The 19,592-nt window shown below is 51.3% G+C and overlaps 1 protein-coding gene across 7 annotated transcripts in view; it reads left to right on the top strand.

Moving 5' to 3' along the window:
* Positions 1-19,592, top strand: part of GRAMD1B (GRAM domain containing 1B) — a gene marked incomplete at its 5' end in the record, with an annotated part of 80,153 nt that overhangs the window by 51,981 nt on the left and 8,580 nt on the right. For 4 of the 7 annotated variants that reach the window (XM_084275057.1, XM_084275060.1, XM_084275061.1 and 1 more), the window contains 11 exons: positions 4,890-4,910; positions 11,999-12,083; positions 12,955-13,058; positions 13,215-13,310; positions 13,762-13,842; positions 15,385-15,500; positions 15,816-15,972; positions 16,650-16,839; positions 17,214-17,357; positions 17,889-18,007; positions 19,378-19,520. In XM_084275057.1, the coding sequence (XP_084131183.1) occupies positions 4,890-4,910; positions 11,999-12,083; positions 12,955-13,058; positions 13,215-13,310; positions 13,762-13,842; positions 15,385-15,500; positions 15,816-15,972; positions 16,650-16,839; positions 17,214-17,357; positions 17,889-18,007; positions 19,378-19,520 (1,256 nt within the window). Of the gene's footprint in view, positions 1-2,475; positions 2,500-4,889; positions 4,911-5,499; positions 5,524-11,998; positions 12,084-12,954; positions 13,059-13,214; positions 13,311-13,761; positions 13,843-15,384; positions 15,501-15,815; positions 15,973-16,649; positions 16,840-17,213; positions 17,358-17,888; positions 18,008-19,377; positions 19,521-19,592 lie in introns of all 7 variants that reach the window. The other 3 variants (XM_084275056.1, XM_084275059.1, XM_084275058.1) reach the window with 3 other exon arrangements.

The raw sequence follows: 19,592 nt of genomic DNA on the forward strand, positions 1-19,592 counted from the left end.
AAACCAGGATGGCTCAGATGGCTTAAGAGTCCCCAGAATCAATGCCCTGACCTGTTCCCAGATGATGGCTGGGATTTAATTCTAGGCAAGTTCTCAGGCAGCAGTGAAGTCTACAGTGCTGGCTTATCTGATTTTCCTTGGTCATAGTGCTTTTCATAACCAGCCTGACCATGGGTGGTTGCTGGTGTCCACTGGAAGCTTCTTTATGTCTTTTATTTTTTTAGAGAGATTGACTTTTTCTTGGTAACTGTAGCTCAGGTAACTCTGAGGACTGTGGGAATAGTGCCTCAAGTGAGGAGTGGAAGAAGCTCTATGGAAGATGCAGGTCTGGAGTCACAGAGTACTGAAAGGATTGCTGGTGAGCAGAGTGTGTGGGTCAGGATGGGTCGTGGCTAGGCTCTGGTGGGCTGCAGGGCTTTGCCTAAGCTGTGGAGAGGTTTGTTAGGAGGGGGACTGATGGGCAGAACACTGGGAGAGAGGGGGCTTTGTGTAGAGCGTATGTGGTAGTGGTACTGTGGTGTCCCTGCCGCCAGCTCCTCACTTCTCTGAGAGGGGGAAAAAACCCAACAGCTTGAAGACAGAGAGAGGAGAGGGAAATGGGCCTCAGGTGAGTCCAGTGTGAGGAACCCAAAGCACAGAGGGAAAAGGGGACTTGAGGCATGGCCAGCAGCCCGTGTCAGAGCCCCCTGCCCTGCTCACCCACAGTCTGTGCGTGGGGCCAGCCTAAAGCCACATGAAGGTGAAATCTCTTCCCTGAGCTGCATGAGGAGGCTTTCCCTGGCATCCCAGGCACAGTAAGCCCCCTGATTCTCCCCATGCAGCTGACAAATGGTGTCTGTTCAAGTGGTAGGGGGTAGGAACAAAGAACTTCAGGACAAAGGTTTTAAAATTTCCCTTCTCAGCCTCTTCTCCTCTCCCCACCATCCTCAGCAAGAAGGATCGTCTGATTTCCCAACCTGCCTCGCCAATGAAATGAAACAGCTTGAGCCCATGAGTTTGATGCCGTGTTTATACAATTGCTGACAGATCTGCTTGAAGTCCCTTGCCCTCTTTTGTCTGTCGTGTTAGTTGTCGTGCTGCAGTGCTGCCATCAGAGGGAGTTCTTCACCAGGAGTTTTAAGCACTGGATGAATCTGTAGGAGACCTTTTCCGGAGCCTGCTTTTTCTGGGCTGTCCATCAGTGTGACGTGGACCAAACCACCTACAGGTCTGTGCCAGCAGTAAGCTTTTATCTGCTGCTTCTGGAACAGCTTTCTGAACTCAGCAACACCACCCCCCCCCACCTTTTTTGCTAGCAGCCATCAATGAAATACCTATTTTTAACTCTTTTGCTCTTACCCAAGGATAAAAAGGGTTTCCTCTCTGTTGCAAACACTGCAGATTCTTCCCATGGTCTGTAGCTAATAATGAACGCTGAGGATAAATATGAGATTAGGGGAAAACGGGAGTTTTGATGTAGACCTTGGACACGGTGGAACAGTTTAGGTCAGAAGGGATCTCAGGGGGGTCTCTGGTCCAAGCCCCTGCACCAGGCAGGGCTGATGTGGTTAGATCAGGTTGGTCTAAAGTCCTGGCCAGCCACATTTTGCAAAGCTCCAAGACTGGAGATCCCACAGCCTTGTCGGGCCCCTGCTCCAGTGCTTAACTGCTCTTGTTGTGAACAGGCTTTTTCCTTCTGTCTGAGTAGAATTTCCCCTACTGCAGCTTATGACTGTTGCACCTTGACCTTCCAGTGTGCGATGATGAGAAGAGTTTGGCTGTGTCTTCTCATGTACCCCTCCTGTTCGGTGGTGCAATCCCTCTTCAGGTAGCAGGTCATGAAATTCTGGACTGGGGTGAGGGATTTGGGAATGAATATCATCAGTTTCTTCAAGTTATTTGGCCGTGGGCAGGTGAAGAGCATAGATTTTGGAAGTACCTACGTCAGGAGAAAGGGCTCTGCCCTCACCCGGGTTTCTGTGCCTTTGTTTCCCCAGTTGTAACACACACTGAGGAAAGCTTCTAGAGCTCTGTGGCATGTCATTCACTTGGCAGAAGGTTTCTGTTTCCCTGGAAGCAGCAGTACATAGGAGTGAGTCGTGATCCTGCTCCCAGTAATGTTAAGAGGTGGAAAATTCTGATGGCATCAAGTCAGCAGGCTGAACTTCATAGGCGTGATCCGCAGCTTCCCATCTGCCCTGTGAAGCTCTAACCTTCCACAGCATATATGCAAATATGAGATCATTAACCCAGGAAGATGTAGAGGCAAGGCTATGTCAATTAAAGGCTCAGAGAGAATGCCCTGGGTTTTTTGCCTTCCTTGGTTCCTCCTAGGTTCTTCCAGGTTACAGCCACCACGTCACCTCTGGTATCTGCCCCCGTAGCATCATCTCTGCGAATCAGTGACATCTCTCCCACCTCTGTGTGCACCTCCATTCCCCTGTTACTTATTTATTTTCTCTTTTCAGTTCTAATGCTTATGGTTTCTTTTTCCAGTATGACAGACTTAACCTGCTCAAAGTAAGAATATTTTTTTTTCACCCCTTTTTCTTTCTTTTTCTTCTCCATTACTCTATCCCTGGGTTTTCACAGTTCACATCCCCCTGTACTCTGACTCTCAGTGAGTTACAAAAAGAAAAAGTAAATAAGATGGAAGATAGAGTTGAGGACTCTGTCTCCCTTCTCTTTGGACTTCCTGCAGCCCATTCTGCTTGCAAAATGTGAGGTGGAATGGTTCTCCTGTCGTTTAGATTGCATGGTGGAGGCAAAGGATGAATCTCAGATGTGGGTGCAATTGTGTGGAAGAGCTTAGGAAAGGAGGAGCTGCAGTTTGGGATCCTTAAATATGAGGGGAGGAAGAAAAAAAAGAGGTACTGTAATTCATGCTCAGAGGGGAATGAGGTCCTGTTGCAGGGTGCTGACACCGCAGCACGCGCACCCTGATTTAGAAGACACAGTGACAGCAGAGCCTCTGTTCCCTCTGTGCTGTTATGGTTTGATTATGGTTTATTTTCCCCAGAAACATCTTGAGTTCCGCCTTTTGCTCATTAAGGCAGACAGATGGCAAAACAAATCTGCAGGAGAATCACTCTGTCTTAGACCCTGTGCTCCTGAGGACAAGGTGGTGCGTACGTGGATTAAGATTAATTCTCCTGATTTGGTTCTTTTTCCCCTTCTCCTAGTTTAGACTGAATTGCATAAGGCCTTTTTCCATGTCCTACTTGCAGAGAAGGATGACTTCAACCAGACCCTTTATGAATCGGGGGTATGGCAGTGAGGTGAAATGCTGGGTGATGAGCCATACGGTGTATTTAGCCCTTCAGTTCATGTCCTTTCCCAGGATTTGAGGAAAGACCTTAGGGGTATTCCTCTTCTTAATGTCAAACTTCTGTATTTTGGCCTGTGGCATATATCATGGTTTTTCTTTATTAAGAGACCAGTGCAGTGAGACCGGTGGGAGTGCCCAAGGATCCTTCAGAAATGTTGGCCCCATGAGCGAGATACAGGTGCCTGTGAGGTTGTCCCCTGGACTGGTGTATAGGGAGTGTAGGGAGCCGAAGGCAGGGAGGACTAGGGAAGGAACAGTGTCAGCAGTCCCACATCTGCGTAGCAATCTCTGGTCCAATCTGATTTCATTGTTTTGCGTTGGCTTTCCTATGGTAACCACCCTGTACGTCGCTGGTCCTGTTGTGGGCTGTCCCAGCACAGGTAGTTTGTGCTTCTGTGAATATGAACTTAACTCTCAGAGTGATACTCCCACAGGCTCTGATACAGGTGGGAGAACAGTATGTTTTCCATCATATTCTGGACTGGGTATAAAGCTGGGAAAGATCCTCCCACTCCAAGGTCAGAAGCAAGATGCCTTCAAAGGAAAAAATCCCAACCCTCACGCAGGGAAATGTTGCTTCTGTCCTTGTCTATTCGACTGGGCTCCCCCAGGTGTAATGTAGGCATGGCGTTGCTGGTTGGGAGAGGGGGGTGGGCACGGCTGTGTGTGGCTGCTACACACAACGTGCCTGCTGGATGCACTGTCGCTGCCCCCAGGCTTCAGTGCCCCCCTGGTAAACCCACCTGCAAATGGGGGATGCCCATACTTGCTGTCCGTTGGGCTCAGTCCTGAAGCTGGAAAGCAGGCCTCGCTGGGGTGTGATGCTTGTTTCATCCTCTCCCCCTGTGGATAGATCTCGCCTCTGGCCGAGTGTGACTTTCCACATTGAGCTCGCTTTTCTGTACGCTCCAGTGCAACATGTGGCCTGTCCTCTCTGACCACCTGGAACAGCACAGGGGACAAAAAAACCCCAACCACATGTGTAGATGCTGCAGAACGCTGGGCACTGAAATTCTGACACCCCCTCCACCCAGCCTTCCTTTTATGGCTTAGCTTTTCTAGCGATGTCCTCCGGCACTGTTCCTGGCTCTGTGTGTGTCTCCCTATGAAAATACCAATTGAAGTTCTGCCTGGTGGCTTTTGTGACTAGAACTGCGTGCCTGCCTCCTGGTAGTTCTTTGAGGGCTGAGGGTGACTCTCACACCCCCAGGCAGAGCTGGGGAGGAGCGAAGCCCTGAGAAGCTGCTGCTGGCAGCGACTGCCTTGGCTGGGCCGGTGCTGGTGGGCGCTGCTGTTCTGCAAACCTGAGTGCAGCATGCGTGTGTGCATGTGGACATGCACACGTTGGTACCCCGAATTGTTTTCCTGTTATGGACTCGTGCTGCTGGATTTGTTCTTTGTTCCTGTAACTGGAAATAACTGTGCCAGACCGCTGTGAAATCCACTGAAATCTGCTGTTTAATCCCACTTTCACTTTACTAATGATGCAAACCAGATTGGACCTAGTTTCTCTGTCCGTCTTTCCTTTGGATCCTAAGATCTCTGTGCTAACTAATGCTTCTCTTTTATTTTGTCCTTACAGAAAAGCCAGAGTTGGTATAATGTAAGTACTCCAGTTTCTCTTGTCCCTGGGTGAATACGGGCTGGGTGCCTGGGTGGGGGGAAGGTGCAAAGGGGCTTTGCAGTGGCACTGGGGCGTCCTGACCATTTCCAGAAAGAGGAGATGGAAATGGCTCAGAGCTGGCAAGGGAGGACTGCGTCCTGAGGGAAGGGATGCCGGAGAGAGCGAAAGCGTTTGTCTTCTCAGTCACTCTTCTGATGGTTGGATTTGGCAGAGGCATGAGGGGCAGGATTCTGTACTTGCTGTGTGTAACCAGCACCAGGACAGTAGAGTTAAGGCAGTAGAGTTAAGAATGAAGTAGGAACCATGGGAGGCCAAACTGGTGGAGAGGTGGCAGCTCAAGGCGATGTGGGCAGACGGGCCCACCAGGCCGCTGCAGACACGCGAGTCCGTGGCCATAGCTGAAGGTGACTTTTGCTCTTGGGCGAGAGCTGCTTCTGACTGTGGCTGCTGAGATCCATATCCTGCTGCATGATGCTTTGCCGTGGTCTGCTTCTGTGGGTCTCTTGTGTTTTCATGTCCTCTCTATCTTATCTTTCTGTTCTCTTGTTTTTCCTCCGTATATTTTCAGCATGAGAGACAGTACATCCGGAGAGTAAGCACTGGCTGCATTTTTTGTGGTTCCCCCCCTCCCTCTCAACGATTTTCCTTTAGAAAAAAAACCAGAATTACCCACCCATGTTCTAGTCAGCAGAGACATTCTGGCCAGATAAAAGCAGCAAGTGGGAATACGGATGGGCCGCAGGCTCCCGGCAGGCGGTCAGTCCCACTTGGCAGCGTTACTGCCCTCAGAATCGTGCTAGTGCATCTCCTTGGTACAGTTTGCTTGCTTTGCCAACTTGTTCAGCAAGGATTTTTCTGGAATTTGGGTCATTCTGATTATTCTATTCCTTTCCCCAGTGAGAGCCGCTCTAGAAGTGATTCAGCGGAGGCCACCCCTTCCCAGGGCCTTGCAGGTTCCTTTCCTCTGCGTTGTTCTGTGTGTGAGTTCAGCAGCCCCAGGTGCCAGACCCTGTACACACACGAACCACAAATACAGTGCTTCCCTTAAAGGGCACACAGTCCTCAAAGGTCCCCAGAGCATGGTGGTCAGAATGCCAGTTCTCAAAGATTAACTTCCTTCTTTTGCTGCTTTTAACTGGCCTTTTTGTCCCTGTAGCTCTGTATAGCCACTTGGAACCCTTCCCTTTCCCTCTCACAGATTCCTTTTTCTCTACTTCTCCCTTGAGATGCTACCACCTTGTCTCACCTTGTGTGTGCTCCTTTTGATCCTAGCAGTGCTTTTTGGGATTGATGTCCCTGCCAGATCGAGGAGTGGGAGAAAAGGGGTGAACTGAGGTCTTGGGCTGGTTTGGCAGGCCTGCCTTTCTTGGTCTTGGCTGCTTGGCTTTCCAGAGGACAGACTGGTTCAGGGGCACGTTGAGATTTAGAAAAGGACACCAGTTTGAGAATAAACGTTACCAGACTGTATAAGGTTGGCTTTATGTTCGTGTCCTCGTGATGGGAAAGGAGACCATCACTGGGCTGGCTGAGGGGAAAGTCCCTGAGGTGTTCCTTGTGACTTTAGTGAGGGGCTGTGGACATGGAGACTCTGGTTTGGAAGAACTTTATTCTCATGGACTAAAACTCAAGTTTGTTGGTCAGCTGTGGCTTAGACTCCACCTGTCTACACCTAACCATCAGGATGCAGCTTGTGTGCGTCTGCTTGGGACTTGTGCATCTTCATGGTGAATTATTGTTAATGTTCTGTGTAATTTTGTTTGGAACAAGAGATGTGATTCCCTGTGTAGACCTGATGTGCTTGGAAAGGTAGGAAATTTGTGTTTCACTTCCCTGATGACATGAAGGATGAGGTCACACTGGCTATGGGAGTGTCAGGAACTCCACAAGTTGGCAGAAGGGATTTGTCACCCAGGAGAGGTCATTAAAATTAGAGATACTGAGCTGCCAGGGGTACAAGTTATCTCCTTTGTTGTTCTTCTCTCTGGGCTTTGGGTGGAGGGCCAGGTTTCTGTCTGGAGGTCAGCCTACAGTCGAGGTGCCAAGCCTCGCAAGTCTGTCATGCATTTTTTTCTACATATTTACCTCCCAGTTGATCTTTCTTTCTCCTTCTAGTAAGGCTTTGTGCCTCCAGTAACGCTCCTCAGCACTTCTAACTGCTGCTCTATAGCACGGCTCGCTCCTGCAAGCTGCGGGCTGTAGTCCCTGTCCTGGTGGACCACAGGCATCATCAGGGCAACCAGCAGCGCGTACTCCTGGAAAAGGGAGTAAGATGATCTTGAGAAGTTAGAGGTGATGCCAGGGAGGAGGTGAGACTTATATCTGCCCACAAGGCTCCCAGTTCACTGTGTAGGTCCCAAGGTCTGCCCTCCTCTCCTTTGTGTTTATGCACATTCCCTTCACCTGCCTTCCCTTCTGCAACCATGCTTGATTGGGTTTTTTCCCCTTGAAGCTTTTCTGTATCACTACCTCTTCTCCACCCACGTGCCCCAGACTGGTTAGTGGTGGTGGTGGGGGAAAAACTTCACTGAAAAGACACTAATTGTCTCTTTTGGATGTTCTTAAATAGTACTAGAAAAGTTTGTTGTCCTGCTAAGCCTGAAAAGACCAACAGGAGCCCAGCTCTGCCCTCTCGCCTCTGGGAGAGCAAAGTCTGCGTGGAGCAGGACAGGAGCCCTGCACCTGCAGTTCTGCAAACACACTGTGCACACAGGGCAGCTTTCAGCCTGGCTCACGAGGGGTGAAAGCCTGGAAAATAAACCCTTCCAAAAGCCAGGAGGTACAGGGGAGAGCCCTTGGTTTTCCTTTGGGAAAGCTGCGCCCAAAGCCTGTGTGCTAGGAGTTAGGAGGTGATGAGGGGACCATTCTTTGTGGGGCCCTTTGGGCAGCACTTGCAGCCTGTTAGGGACAAGGTCAAGCAAGCCCAGGACCAAAGGAAACCAGACTTTGCTGGTCTGGGTGTGCTGCCTTTTTTCTTTACTTCTTTCTTTTGCAGTACTGTCTTGGAGAGCTCGGAGGTAGCAGAGAGGAGGAGAACCTCCGCTGTTGGGAAGAGTAAAATGTCCCCTATAAAGACAAAGAGAGAGAAATTATGTAAAAAAAATCAACTCCAAACCCACCAGAAATGGCGTGCTAATGGATGGTAGCTGAGCCTGAGACTGCCTCAGCAGCAGTGGGCATGTAGATGGGGTTTATTGCAGAAATCCAGGGCCTGGTGGTGAGCTAGCAAGGTGTGGAACAAGCACCCTCCCCTGTCAGTGAGGTCTGAACTCTCCAGCCTGAGCAGGGAATGAATTCTCTTCTTTTCCAGTTTTCCTGCTCTGTCCAGAAGCAATGTGAACCTTCCCTAAAGGGTTAAGGGCAAATCCTTCAGTTGTGCAAATCTGGTAACATTTTCTTTCCCCCTTCTCCCTCGGCCCCTTGCCATCTCTCTCCTGTTCTCTGCCAGGGGTGCTGTGCAAGACTGTACCTTTTCAGTGTCTACAGTATCAGACTTCCCTGTCTTGTCTCATGTTAGAGCAACAGTTGCTTTGAAATTCCTGCCAGAGGATTTGTTTGTGTATGAACAGGGAGATCTTATCGTGGGCAGTCACCCTTCTCTCCCAGTTTGCCCCACCACCCCTCCTCTCTCCACCCGTGGCAGTGCCACCCTGCCCCGTCCCGCTCTGTTTGCAGGAGGGTTAATGTTTGCTGCCTCCACCTCCGGGTCAGCTCTTCCGATCACTCGTGCCATTCATCTCCACACAGGGAGCTGGCTGGGTGGGTGTGGAGACAGAACCAACCTGGGGGTTTTGGGGTTTTTGGGAAGAAATCCCACGAGCACTTTCCAGCAAAGAGGCCACTCAGGGAAGCAATGCCCAAAATCCTAATTCTTCACCCTTCCCAGGCTAATAGGCATTTTGTTTACTGTCCCCTCATCTTGGGATGGATGTTCTGCTTGCTTCTACCAGGGCTAAACAGAGAGACCCGGGTGCTCCCTGGCACTGGTCATGCTGTTGTGGTGCCCCTGAGCAGACAGAGCTTGCAGGTTCTCCCTGTGGGTGAGCAAGCTGCAGTCACTGGCCCTGGAATGACACCGTGGCTTTGCAGAGGCTTGGTCGGTCGCTTGGTTGGCAGCTCTTTGGTTTTGGGTTGTTTTTTTTCTTTCTGAGATCTGTGTGCCCAGTCTGTTAGGAAGAACGAGGGTTCTCCATCAGTACACTTGTATCCATGGGCTCAGCACCATGGCTGAGCAGCACTGGTGTGGTGGTGTGAATGCTGACCGGTGCGCTTCCACGCTGGAGCAGGGAGATGGAGAGGCTGGGGACTGAGGGCAGAGGAATGCAGGGAGCTCCAGGGTCCTGAGCAACCTTCCTGGCACCTGTGGGGACTTCATGAGCTGGACCCCTAAGGAAGCCCTTGCTCTTCATTTCCCAATGATGAATGAAACCCAGAAAGAGTTAGGCTTTTGGTGGGGACAGAGAGCTCAGAGGTACATATGGGAGTGGCTAGATGGGTCTCCCATGGCTGACTTCTCACAGCTATATTCTTTAGACGGGTCTCTCCTTACTCCCCTTGCGCCTCCCCCCACACACTCTGTCCAACAACTTTCCATTACAGGAAACATCTGCTGGGAAGCAGGGCTGAGCCTGGGTTACTGCAGGGCATTGGCCGACAGAATTACCCTGCCAGAGTAACTTAAAGCATGTGTGAGTCATTCCGGTGTCTTCTCCACCCGCTCCATCCATGAGAAACATTAGCAAAGACCGGAGATCCTCTGGGAGCAGAGTGGGGCCGGAGGGGAGCGCGCGGCGGGCGCTGGAGGCCTGGGAGTGACTGTTGCTCTGGTGTCAGAGAGCAGGGACACAGCTGGGGTCTCTGAGCTCTTCACCATCCTGTTCAGTCCTGGAAAGCGGAGCTGGGTCTGTGAATCTCAGCTGCCCGCTGTGGTCCTGGTGCTCGGGCTGTGTCAGTCCTGAGCTCTGGCGCTCTGGGAGTCACAGATGCCTTGCACAGACCCGCCTGGGACTGCTCAGGCTGTGGGTGCTTTCACAGTGCTTCTCTAAGGGATGTCCCCAGCCAGAAGCTGGCAAGGCTGAGCACAGGAGCTCCACGGCTGCCTGCCAGCACGCTCACCCTGATGAGCCACTTTTTTTGAGGCCTTGGGAGGGCACGTCCTCTCTCGGATCCACAGCGACCGCAAGGGCAGATGACCTGAGCGTGAGCAGGGAAGGAGGGGAAGGCACGTAAACTCCTGCCAAGCTGCTCTATCTCTTTCGACTTTGAATCTAAACAAGAAGCGGTGACAGCAGGAACAGGAAAAGCAGAGTTGGACGGAGAACACGGGGAGCTGTGCAGGGGGTGAGGGAACGCTATGGATTCCTTGGTGGAGTGTGGGGCTCTCTGGGACCTTGTGCTGGATGAAGAACTGCCATGTCTGCCCTGGGACCTGGAGGGGCTCGCCGGCTTCCCACAGGGATTTGTCAGCCACGGATCAGATGAAATTCCAGCTGTGAGTGTCTCTAAACTCAACTGCTTGCTGCTCTAACAGTAGTTCTGGTGCTAAGGAGAAGTGCCTGTTGTACTACAGGTTTTAGACAGCCCAGAACATCCCTTGCTACAGGGAAGGGATGAGAGTGCTCCTCCACATGGAAACCTCAGTGCCAAGTTGGGTCGCTGTAATGCACTGAACACAGAGCTCAGAGCTGATGATAATCTCTGTCCCCTCTTCCTTTCCCACCCTGTCTGCTTGTCCCAGGAAATCCTGGGCTTGGGCTCTTGCTGGAGCCCATCTCTGGCCAAGGTATTTTCCAGGTGTTCAGGCTAGAAGTCTGGTAAGTAAAATTCATATTTCTGTTACCTGCTGGTTAGCAGACGCTATTCAGAAGCAGGATCCTTTCTTTTGGGTCCACAGGAGTGGAGCCAGTATCTGAAGGGCTGGTGTGATGTAAAATACTCTGATTCTAGCTTGATGAATCGGTGTGAGGAAGAGGGGATGCTTTGGAGAGGGGAAGAGGTTTGACTGTGTTCCCTCCATTGATTTGGCAGCGTTTGACAATTTTAAACAACCTTCCTATTTCTCTCACCCCTGTGACCCCCACCCACTGCCTGTAATCCCTTTGATTTTTGGGGCCCTTGCTGGGGAGCTCTGAGGTGTGCCCACCTTCCTGCTTTGGGAGACCTGTCCTGTGTGACTGGAAGAGACAGACAGGAGAGGGTTGCTGAGAGTACGTGGGGACAGGGAGGGAGAAGGTGGCAGCCCAGGCCTTTCCCTGCATTTGTGGGAGAAAGAACGTGATAGGTTAGGTGGGAGATAGGGGTCTCCTGACCCTGCACCTGCCTGTGCTGTCAGGTCTGCCTTCAGAAGATGTTCTGTCTGTTAGGAGCAGCTGTCAGCGCTGGTGTGGAGGAGGTGGCCTGGCGTGGGCAGACTCATGGTACAGTTTAGTAAGCTCCAGAGAGAAGGCAGCTCCTGGTCTCCCTCCAGCCAGCAGCACTGTTTGCTCCAACGCCTCCTGTGAGGCCAGGGGCCTGCAGAGCAAGCACAGATCGTGGCTGTGTCCCTGCCAGAGCCTCTCCTGAGCCCCACAGCCGTGCTCTCGCTGTACCTGTGTGCTCAGCATTACTCCTGACCCCCTGGTGACGGGGGTCGTTCCAGTCCCTCTGGCAGGGCTGCAGATGTGCTAAAGCACCTTTATTCTGGCGTTGCTGTGTGGTTACTGGGAGAACTGGGGGTTGGCAGCTCACGGATGCGTTGCAAGCAGGGCGCGTGTCATACCTCATGCAGACTGGGGTTGCAGGGAAGAGAGATTCCCTCTGCAGCCACAGTTCTGGTTTGGTACCTGGCAGGTACAGGGGTAGCCCTTCTACTCTGTACTTGCTCTTCCAAGTCAGGTTCTCCTCTTCTTCTCACCTAATGTGCTGAATCCCAAACCCTCCCATCTGCGTGTCTGCTGCGATGGGAGCTCCTGGCCTCGTGCTTTAAGTGCATCTGACCCCCCTTCTCCTTACCAAGGTGTTCCTGTTTTCCTGCTCCGTTTCTCTGTACTCACGCCTGCCCCTCTCTTTAACAGGCGCTCTGTTATTTGCAGGTGTTGAGTCCAACGTACAAACAACGGAATGAAGATTTCAGGAAACTCTTCAAGCAGCTTCCTGACACGGAGCGCCTCATCGTAGGTAAGGGCAGCCCCTCAACACAGCGCTGGCCCCTAGGTTGGGGAGGAAATCCAGTGTAAGCACGTGTGGCTTTGTCTTTTTCAAAGGGATTGCCACCAAGGAGCACGCCCGTTGTGCCCTTCTCATGCATGGCTGGAAACCCCCCTCGCTGTTTCTGATGGGTGTCATTCGTTTTGCTTCAGGGAGACCCAACAGCTTTGCCCCCTTGTGGTTTGGGGAGGACTCTTTCCTCCACTGTGCTCCCCCAGCCTGGCAGCGTGTTGGTGTTGAGCTCTTTCCTCGTGGGGTCCCCACGGGGTCCAGGGGTCTCAGTGTGCACACGACCGAGCTGCCCTTTTTCCTGCCGTCCCCCATGAGCTCCCTGCTCACACACGACTGCCCTTCCCGTGCCCATTTAGGCTTTGGCCTCATGGCTGATTAGTGACTGCCCAGTGCACTGCATCTGTTCTTTTATCTTACATAACTGGGACCTCGTGCCGTGCCTCGTACTGGTGGAAGATGCACGTCCTAGGAGAGGAACAGAAATGGTTTAGGATGTTTAAACTGGCAGAGAAATGAACAATGGCACAAGGAGGCAAAAAGACAGATTAAAGTCTGGACATAGTACATAGGATGCTGCGGAATGACCAGCTGATAAGGCGAGATCATCAGTCAGGAAGAGATTGTCTGTGACGTGCCCTTGGGAGGAATCCTAAACCAGTGGGCAGAATAGCAGCTGCAGCTCCGTTCCTTCTGGCTCTGCCTTTGCCCTTCTGCAGAACTGTGTGGACTGGCTGCTTCCCTCGCTGCTGCTGCATACTCTCACCTTTAGGCTGTCCTGTCTTCTGTTTTTGGTGCTCCTAAATTGCCCTCTGTTGTTGTCTCCCCACAGATTACTCATGTGCGCTACAGAGAGACATTCTCCTGCAGGGCCGCCTCTACCTCTCTGAAAACTGGATCTGCTTTTACAGCAACATCTTCCGATGGGAGACACTGGTAAGGCTGCAGACTGCCACACTGAGCGTGTGCTTTATGGCAGCACCTTTGCTGGCACCGCTTTAAAAGCGCCCTTTCCGTTGTCGTGCTCATCAGTGTCTCTCTTTCCCTGTGTTCTTTTTCCCCCTTCCCCTTTCTGCGTGGCTCTGGTGGTAGCTGACTGTTCGCTTGAAGGACATCTGCTCGATGACCAAGGAAAAAACAGCACGGCTCATTCCTAATGCCATCCAAGTTTGCACTGACACTGAAAAGGTACAGCCTCGAAGCCTCCGCCTGGGGGGCTGGGAGGGACAGGAGAATTTAGGTGTGTTGTGGGATTTTTATGCTTGTGCTGCCTAGGAGGGACTACCCGAGGGACAAGGGCTGGGTGCTGAGCTTCCAGGGACCCTGCCCTTGAGCTGGGTCTGGAACATGTGTCACTGGGGTTTGGGGGGCGGGTAGAAGGTTTGGATTAAGTAGTAGCCCAGCTCTAACAGAGCTGTTGCTGTGCCAAGACCTGCTCCCTCGGGTGAGAGGTGTTCAGCCTCTCTGGGGGGCCCTGAGCTTCAGTCTGTGCGCAGGGACTGAGCTGTGCTCGGTGGCTTGCTCAGTCCTTCAATGACCTGTAGCTGGAATGTGATCCAAACAGGCTCGTCTATTCTTCTTCTTGCCTGTTTGTGGACCTGTTCTGAACTGACTTACCTCTCTGTCTCTTCCCATTCAGCACTTTTTTACTTCCTTTGGGGCTCGAGACAGGACGTACATGATGATGTTCAGACTCTGGCAGAACGCTCTCCTTGACAAGGTACAGCTCCTCAGCCTTGGGATGGGATGCAAGGGGGGTGATGAATAAGTGCAGAAGCCTCACACAGCAAGGTGTAGGGATGGTAAGCACATGTGTTCAGGCAGAGCAGGTACAGAACTGCAGGTGAAGTTCTCTCTTTTCACCCAAAACCGTGTCCACATACGGACAAGTCTTTCACATGCAGCGGATTCTGCTCTGCCCAGGAAGAAGGCTTTTTGAGGTCTGTAATTCAAACCAAACAGCCCAGAAGAAAGCAGTTAAAATGCATCAGAAATAGCCCTCAGCACAGGCAAAGCTCTTGGTGAGTCTGTGCTTCTGGAGCGTAGAGTTCAAGACAGCACAGAAAGTGTGTGTGTGTATACATGCTCTGGCCATGCCAGAACCAAAGGAGGACAGTGGTGGGTGTGGGTGCACTAGGTGAGGTTGGATTTAAAAATAGAGCAGGGACGTGCACCTGCTGTGCCAGAGGCCCTGTACAGCCTGTGTCTGATTCGAGTATCCAGTCCATTGAGTATTTCTGGCCTCACTGGGGGACCAAGACCCGTGAACTGGTGGAACTGGCATTTCGAGATGGGCCAGCGTTGAGTTCCTGCCATACTGGGGGGCTTAAGTGATCGAGCACCCAGAATACCCTGTCCTGAAAATCAGGGCAGGATTTAGTATTCAGAAGGATCGCTTTGCATCGGGCAGCTTGTGTTGCTGTAATTTGATCGGCCTTTTGGAGTTCCTAACAACTTTTAAGTGCCCTTGGTTCCAAGGTCAGAGCAAAGGGGAACCGAGACCTGGAGTGATAGGGGCAGGAAACACTTCCAGAGCTGCTCTTCCAAATGTAGGATCTGTGTCTGGCAGCAGAGCGGGGTGGGGGAAGAGCCCAACCCATTTTTCCTGACAAGACATGTGAGTTAGACTGTGTGTGGGAAAACTGTGAAGCAGAGTTAAGACATTTTTCTGGATAGAAGTTTCTAGTTAGAGGGTTTTTCCCTGTGCTTTTGATCACTACTTTTGGGAATGAGAATAAAAATTACCTGCCTTATCCCATGGGAATAAGCTCAAGCCAGCAACTTGGAAAAAGCTTGCTAGATTTGTTATCCCTCGATACCAAGGAATCTCTGACATTGGTGTTTCCCATGGCTAACAATCCATTCCCTTTCATCCCTGTACCACAAACTTAAACCCCAAGTTCTCTTGCCCCACGCCTTCAGAACCTTGGAACCCACTGGTACAGTGATCCCTAAAAAGCTGGGCTTTTCTGAGCAGTCCCTGTTACTTGTTTTCTCTTTTTAACTGGAAATATACACAAGCTCTTCACAAAGGTATCTGGGGAGACAAATGCTTTTTGATTTTCAAACTACAACAGGAAATGGTTTCCTTTGTCACTGTTTTACATCATCTTCCCTGCAGTAGGAGTTCTTTAGGCAGCTTTCATTTACACAGGTTGGGGTGGGGGGAACGTGTTAGTCCTGGCAAGAGTAGTTCCAAAAGTTCCTTATCTTTTGGTGTCCTCGGGTGCAAGCGTGTGCTGTTCTCTGCTCCCTGTTTTAGCCTCTCTGTCCAAAGGAGCTCTGGCACTTTGTCCACCAGTGTTATGGGAACGAGCTGGGTCTGACCAGTGATGATGAAGACTATGTGCCTCCTGACGATGACTTCAACACAATGGGGTGAGTGATGAGGAGTAAAATCTGCCTTTGATGAAGAAAAGATGGCCTCAGGAGAGCAGCAGTCCTCATATATATATCTATATCTTGCATGCCTCAAACTGCTGGCTGTCCCTGGTGAGAGATCCTGGGGTCTGGCCAGATGTTTGCCCCTAAATATGTAATATCTAAAAAGCTTGCTCTGCCCTGCACTGGGCCATTTCTGCTTCCGGGCAGACTGGAAACTTCATGGAGGTATTCTTACTTGCTCTGTGTGTCCAGTTGTAGCTGTACTGAGAGGGGTAAACATAAAAACCTGTGTTCTCTGTGGCGTCTCAGCTACTGTGAAGAAATCCCCGTGGAAGAGAACGAAGTCAACGACAGCTCCTCAAAAAGCAGCATGGAGGCCAAGCCAGAAGCTAGCCCTCAGCTGCCAAAGAAATCTGTCACTGCCAGCACGCTGACATCCACGGGAAGCAGTGAAGTGCCAGCCTCAGTAAGTGTTCCACCCCCACAGCAGCCCTTTTCTCAGGGATCTGGTGACTGTCCGTGACAGTCTGTGACTATGCCAGGTAACCCTTGGCCCTGTGGCTCCACTTCCACCTCAGTCCTGGAGTCAGTGCTGTCTCTGAGTGCTTGGCCAAGAAGTAGTGAGTGAAGCACGCCTGTACTGAAAGCCAGCGAACCAGGACTCTCAGCAGCCAGGGCGTTCTCCTTGCTATACTTTTAGATGAAAAGAAATGGAGTGTTGGAGACAAAGGGGCTATAATTTCTTCTCTGCCTGTAGCTGTTCCCCAGGGAGCAGTGCATGTCTTAACAGCATTATGGCAGAGCAGACCCTCTTTAGATACAACCTCAGATTTCCCGAGCTTATATAGGGCTTGTTGGGGAGCAGGAGTGGTACTGTTTGTGAGCTTGTCTGAACAAACAAGAAGCTGTGTGCATGTCCCAAGCTTAAACTGTGGTTCTTCAAGAGGGGGTGATCTGGTATGTCACGTGTTTTGCCAACACCTCATGGTGACCACCCTCCTCTCCATGCTGTTTAATTCCTGTGCCTGTCAAGGCCAGATGTTTGAAGGTTTGAGAACTGTCCCACAGATGTGAAGGTCTCAGGGGCAGCTCCCAGTTACCAGGCATGGATCTTGCCCTCATTATGCTCTCCCCTTGCTGCAGTTTGATGGAGTGCTACCAGAAGAGGAGGAGGCAGTGGCGGAGAGTCCCGTGGAAAAAGACCTTGGCATTGCAAATATCATGGGAGAGAAGATCGAGATCATCGGCCCCGTGAATTCCCCTTCCCTAGACTTCAATGACAACGAAGACATTCCCACTGAGCTCAGTGACTCCTCAGAGACCCATGATGAAGGTATGCAGGGAAGGGCAGGTCCACTGGTGGTGTTTTCAGCCTTCTCCTGTCCTTTCCAGTGAGGGACTGGAGCAACAGATACTGACTTCCTTTTCTGGGCTCTAAGAGTTCAGAAGATGTAAAGAATTCCCATCCCAGGCTGTAGAAGGCAAATGTGTGGGGTATTCTGAAGATGTCCCTACAATAACTGGTGTAGTTAAGTACCCCTCCTGACTATTGCCCTGGGATGGGTGGAGGAAGAGGGTTAGAAGCACCTCCTTTGGGTTCCCCTCCTTCACAAAGCAAAAACCAATAGTCCAGGTCCTGTGAAGACAAAGTTTCTGAGACTGGCATGAAGGATCACAGCTGGGGCTTGTGCCTCTGTTTCCCCACAGGGGAAGTCCAGGCTTTCTACGAGGACCTGAATGGTCGGCAGTACGTGAATGAAGTGTTCAACTTCAGCGTGGACAAGCTGTATGACTTGCTTTTCACAGACTCCCAGTTCCAGAGGGACTTCATGGAGCAGCGACGGTTCTCTGGTAAGATGCTGCTGGCAAAGCCTGGTTGCTGATGGAGGCTGTGGTCCATGGCATGTGCCTTGGAGGTGTAACTTTGCCCGGTGATAGAGGGATTATTCTGAGTAGATACAATATTCTGAGCAGGTCTTGCAGGCCCTTATTTTTTTAACACCAGTTAAGGCCTGATCCTGTGTTGAAGGCTTAACTGTGTGAGGAAAAAGCTCTTCCAGCCCCACACTGGACACTGCGTAGTTGACAATGCAGAGGGGCCCTTGGCAGGCTATAGCCCTCCCCTCCCTGTAACCATAGGTTTGCTGGAAGGGGTACGCCCCTGGCCTCTCCCCCTCCCTGCATTTGAAAGAAGGGGGAAACTGTTAACATTTAGCATGGGAGACCTTTCTTTCAGGCTCAGTTGGGCTCTAGCTCAGCAAAGCTCTGCAAGGGGGAGGAAATACTGTCCTGAGCACGGTAATATGGCTGTGCCTTTCCCTAGGGAACTGGCCTGTGATCCCTCTCCAGTTATTTGAATGGAGTATTATTTTGTGCCTTCAGATATTATCTTCCATCCCTGGAAGAAGGAAGAAAATGGCAATCAGACCAGAGTGATCCTCTATACCATTACCCTCACCAACCCTCTGGCCCCCAAAACTGCCACCGTCACTGAGACGCAGGTAAGCACAAGGGGAGCAGGGGTTTGGTGCTTCGTAGCAGCAGTCCTGCCATTAGTTTTCTTGCCTTGGGCATGCTGCTTTGCATGTTTGCAGTCTCCCTGTCTGTTTTCCTTTACACATTTTCCATGTATTAACTTGCTACCCAGTATCACTGCAAATGTGGGGAAAGAAAAGCTAATCCGACCCTCGTGCTGGATTGCATGGCAAGGGAAGGACCACGCATCCCCCAGCAAAAGCAGATGAGTCTGTAGAGAAGCCAGCATGTTCTTACCACTGTGTCACCCAGGCTGGTGGGGTTTGAGCTGTGGTCAGGCCAGCAGGTGTTACTTGTGAGCAGGGCATGAGAAAGTCAGATGCTGTCTGGCCAGTGCTTGTCACAGCTTGGTGGAGATGTCCAGGCTTTTTTATTACTGGCAAGGAGAATTAGATGGCCTGTTTAAACAGGTTAAAAAAATGGGAGCATCTGCAATGCCCTGGAGAGAGCCAGGCTAGCTCTGTGCCTACCAGGTGCTGGAGCTAGTGAGGGAGGAAGAGCCTCCTGCTGTGTCCAGTAAATACTGAGATTAACTACTATATAAATACTCAGTAAATACTGTGAGTTAGCTTGAGGGAATCCAAACAGGGAGCCAAGAAAAGATGGGGTTGCCTGAGCATTATGTGTCTCGTAAGGGTGGGTTGAAGTGAGCTGCTCAGAAGCAAAGTCTGCACAGGGGGAAGGAAAGCAGTGAGCAAAGGAATAGCAGGTTTCCAGGCAAGCAAGAACACGGGCTGTGTTATTCCAAGTTTGGGGCCAACCACCCAGGCAGGCTGGCTGTGTCTTTGCTGCAGAGGTAAGTGGAAATAGTCTGTAGGGTGAGCCAGAGAGCTCAGGCAACAGTGTGTCTGTCTGTCCCCTTTGTGAGGTTTGTTTTGGGGTGGAGAGAGCAGCACAAACTGGTGGGGCTGGGAATTGCAGCAGACTTCACGCTGGAAAGGACCTCTGCTGGAAGCAGAGCCACCCCTGAGTTTAGGGTGTGTTGCTCCCTGACAAACCAGATGGCAGTTTAGTGAGAAGAGGCAACGCTGGCCCAGGACCCAGAGAACAGGTCCTCAGGAGGCACTGCATGCAGCTACAGCTCTTGGTAGAAAAAGATGGAGGCTGAGCTGCTGGAACTGAATGTCCCTTTTGAAATACACTCTTGGGAGGCCTCTGAGTGAAACGCCTGGTTTCCTGCTGTACCCCTTCCTTGAGAGGGGAGCACTTCATGGGACGGCTGCAGAGCCGGGGCTTGGGCGCGGGCACGTTCTCTCACTGCTAGTGAAGGTGCTGATCTGTCAGAGCTGTGTTCTAACCACACTAATAGTTGCCTTGCATGCTGTCTTTTATGCAGACAATGTACAAAGCCAGTCAAGAAAGCGAGTGCTATGTCATAGATGCAGAGGTGCTAACTCACGACGTCCCCTACCATGATTATTTCTACACCATTAACCGCTACACGTTGACTCGTGTTGCCAGAAACAAAAGCCGACTCAGGTACACTTCTTGTGGGATGAAGAGCTTTACTGACAACCAGAAGTCACCTTTGGGTGGGAGCTGTGTTCGTTG

Source organism: Gallinula chloropus, assembly GCF_964237585.1.
Source record: "Gallinula chloropus genome assembly, chromosome: 24".
In the NCBI taxonomy this organism is placed as follows: domain Eukaryota; kingdom Metazoa; phylum Chordata; class Aves; order Gruiformes; family Rallidae; genus Gallinula; species Gallinula chloropus.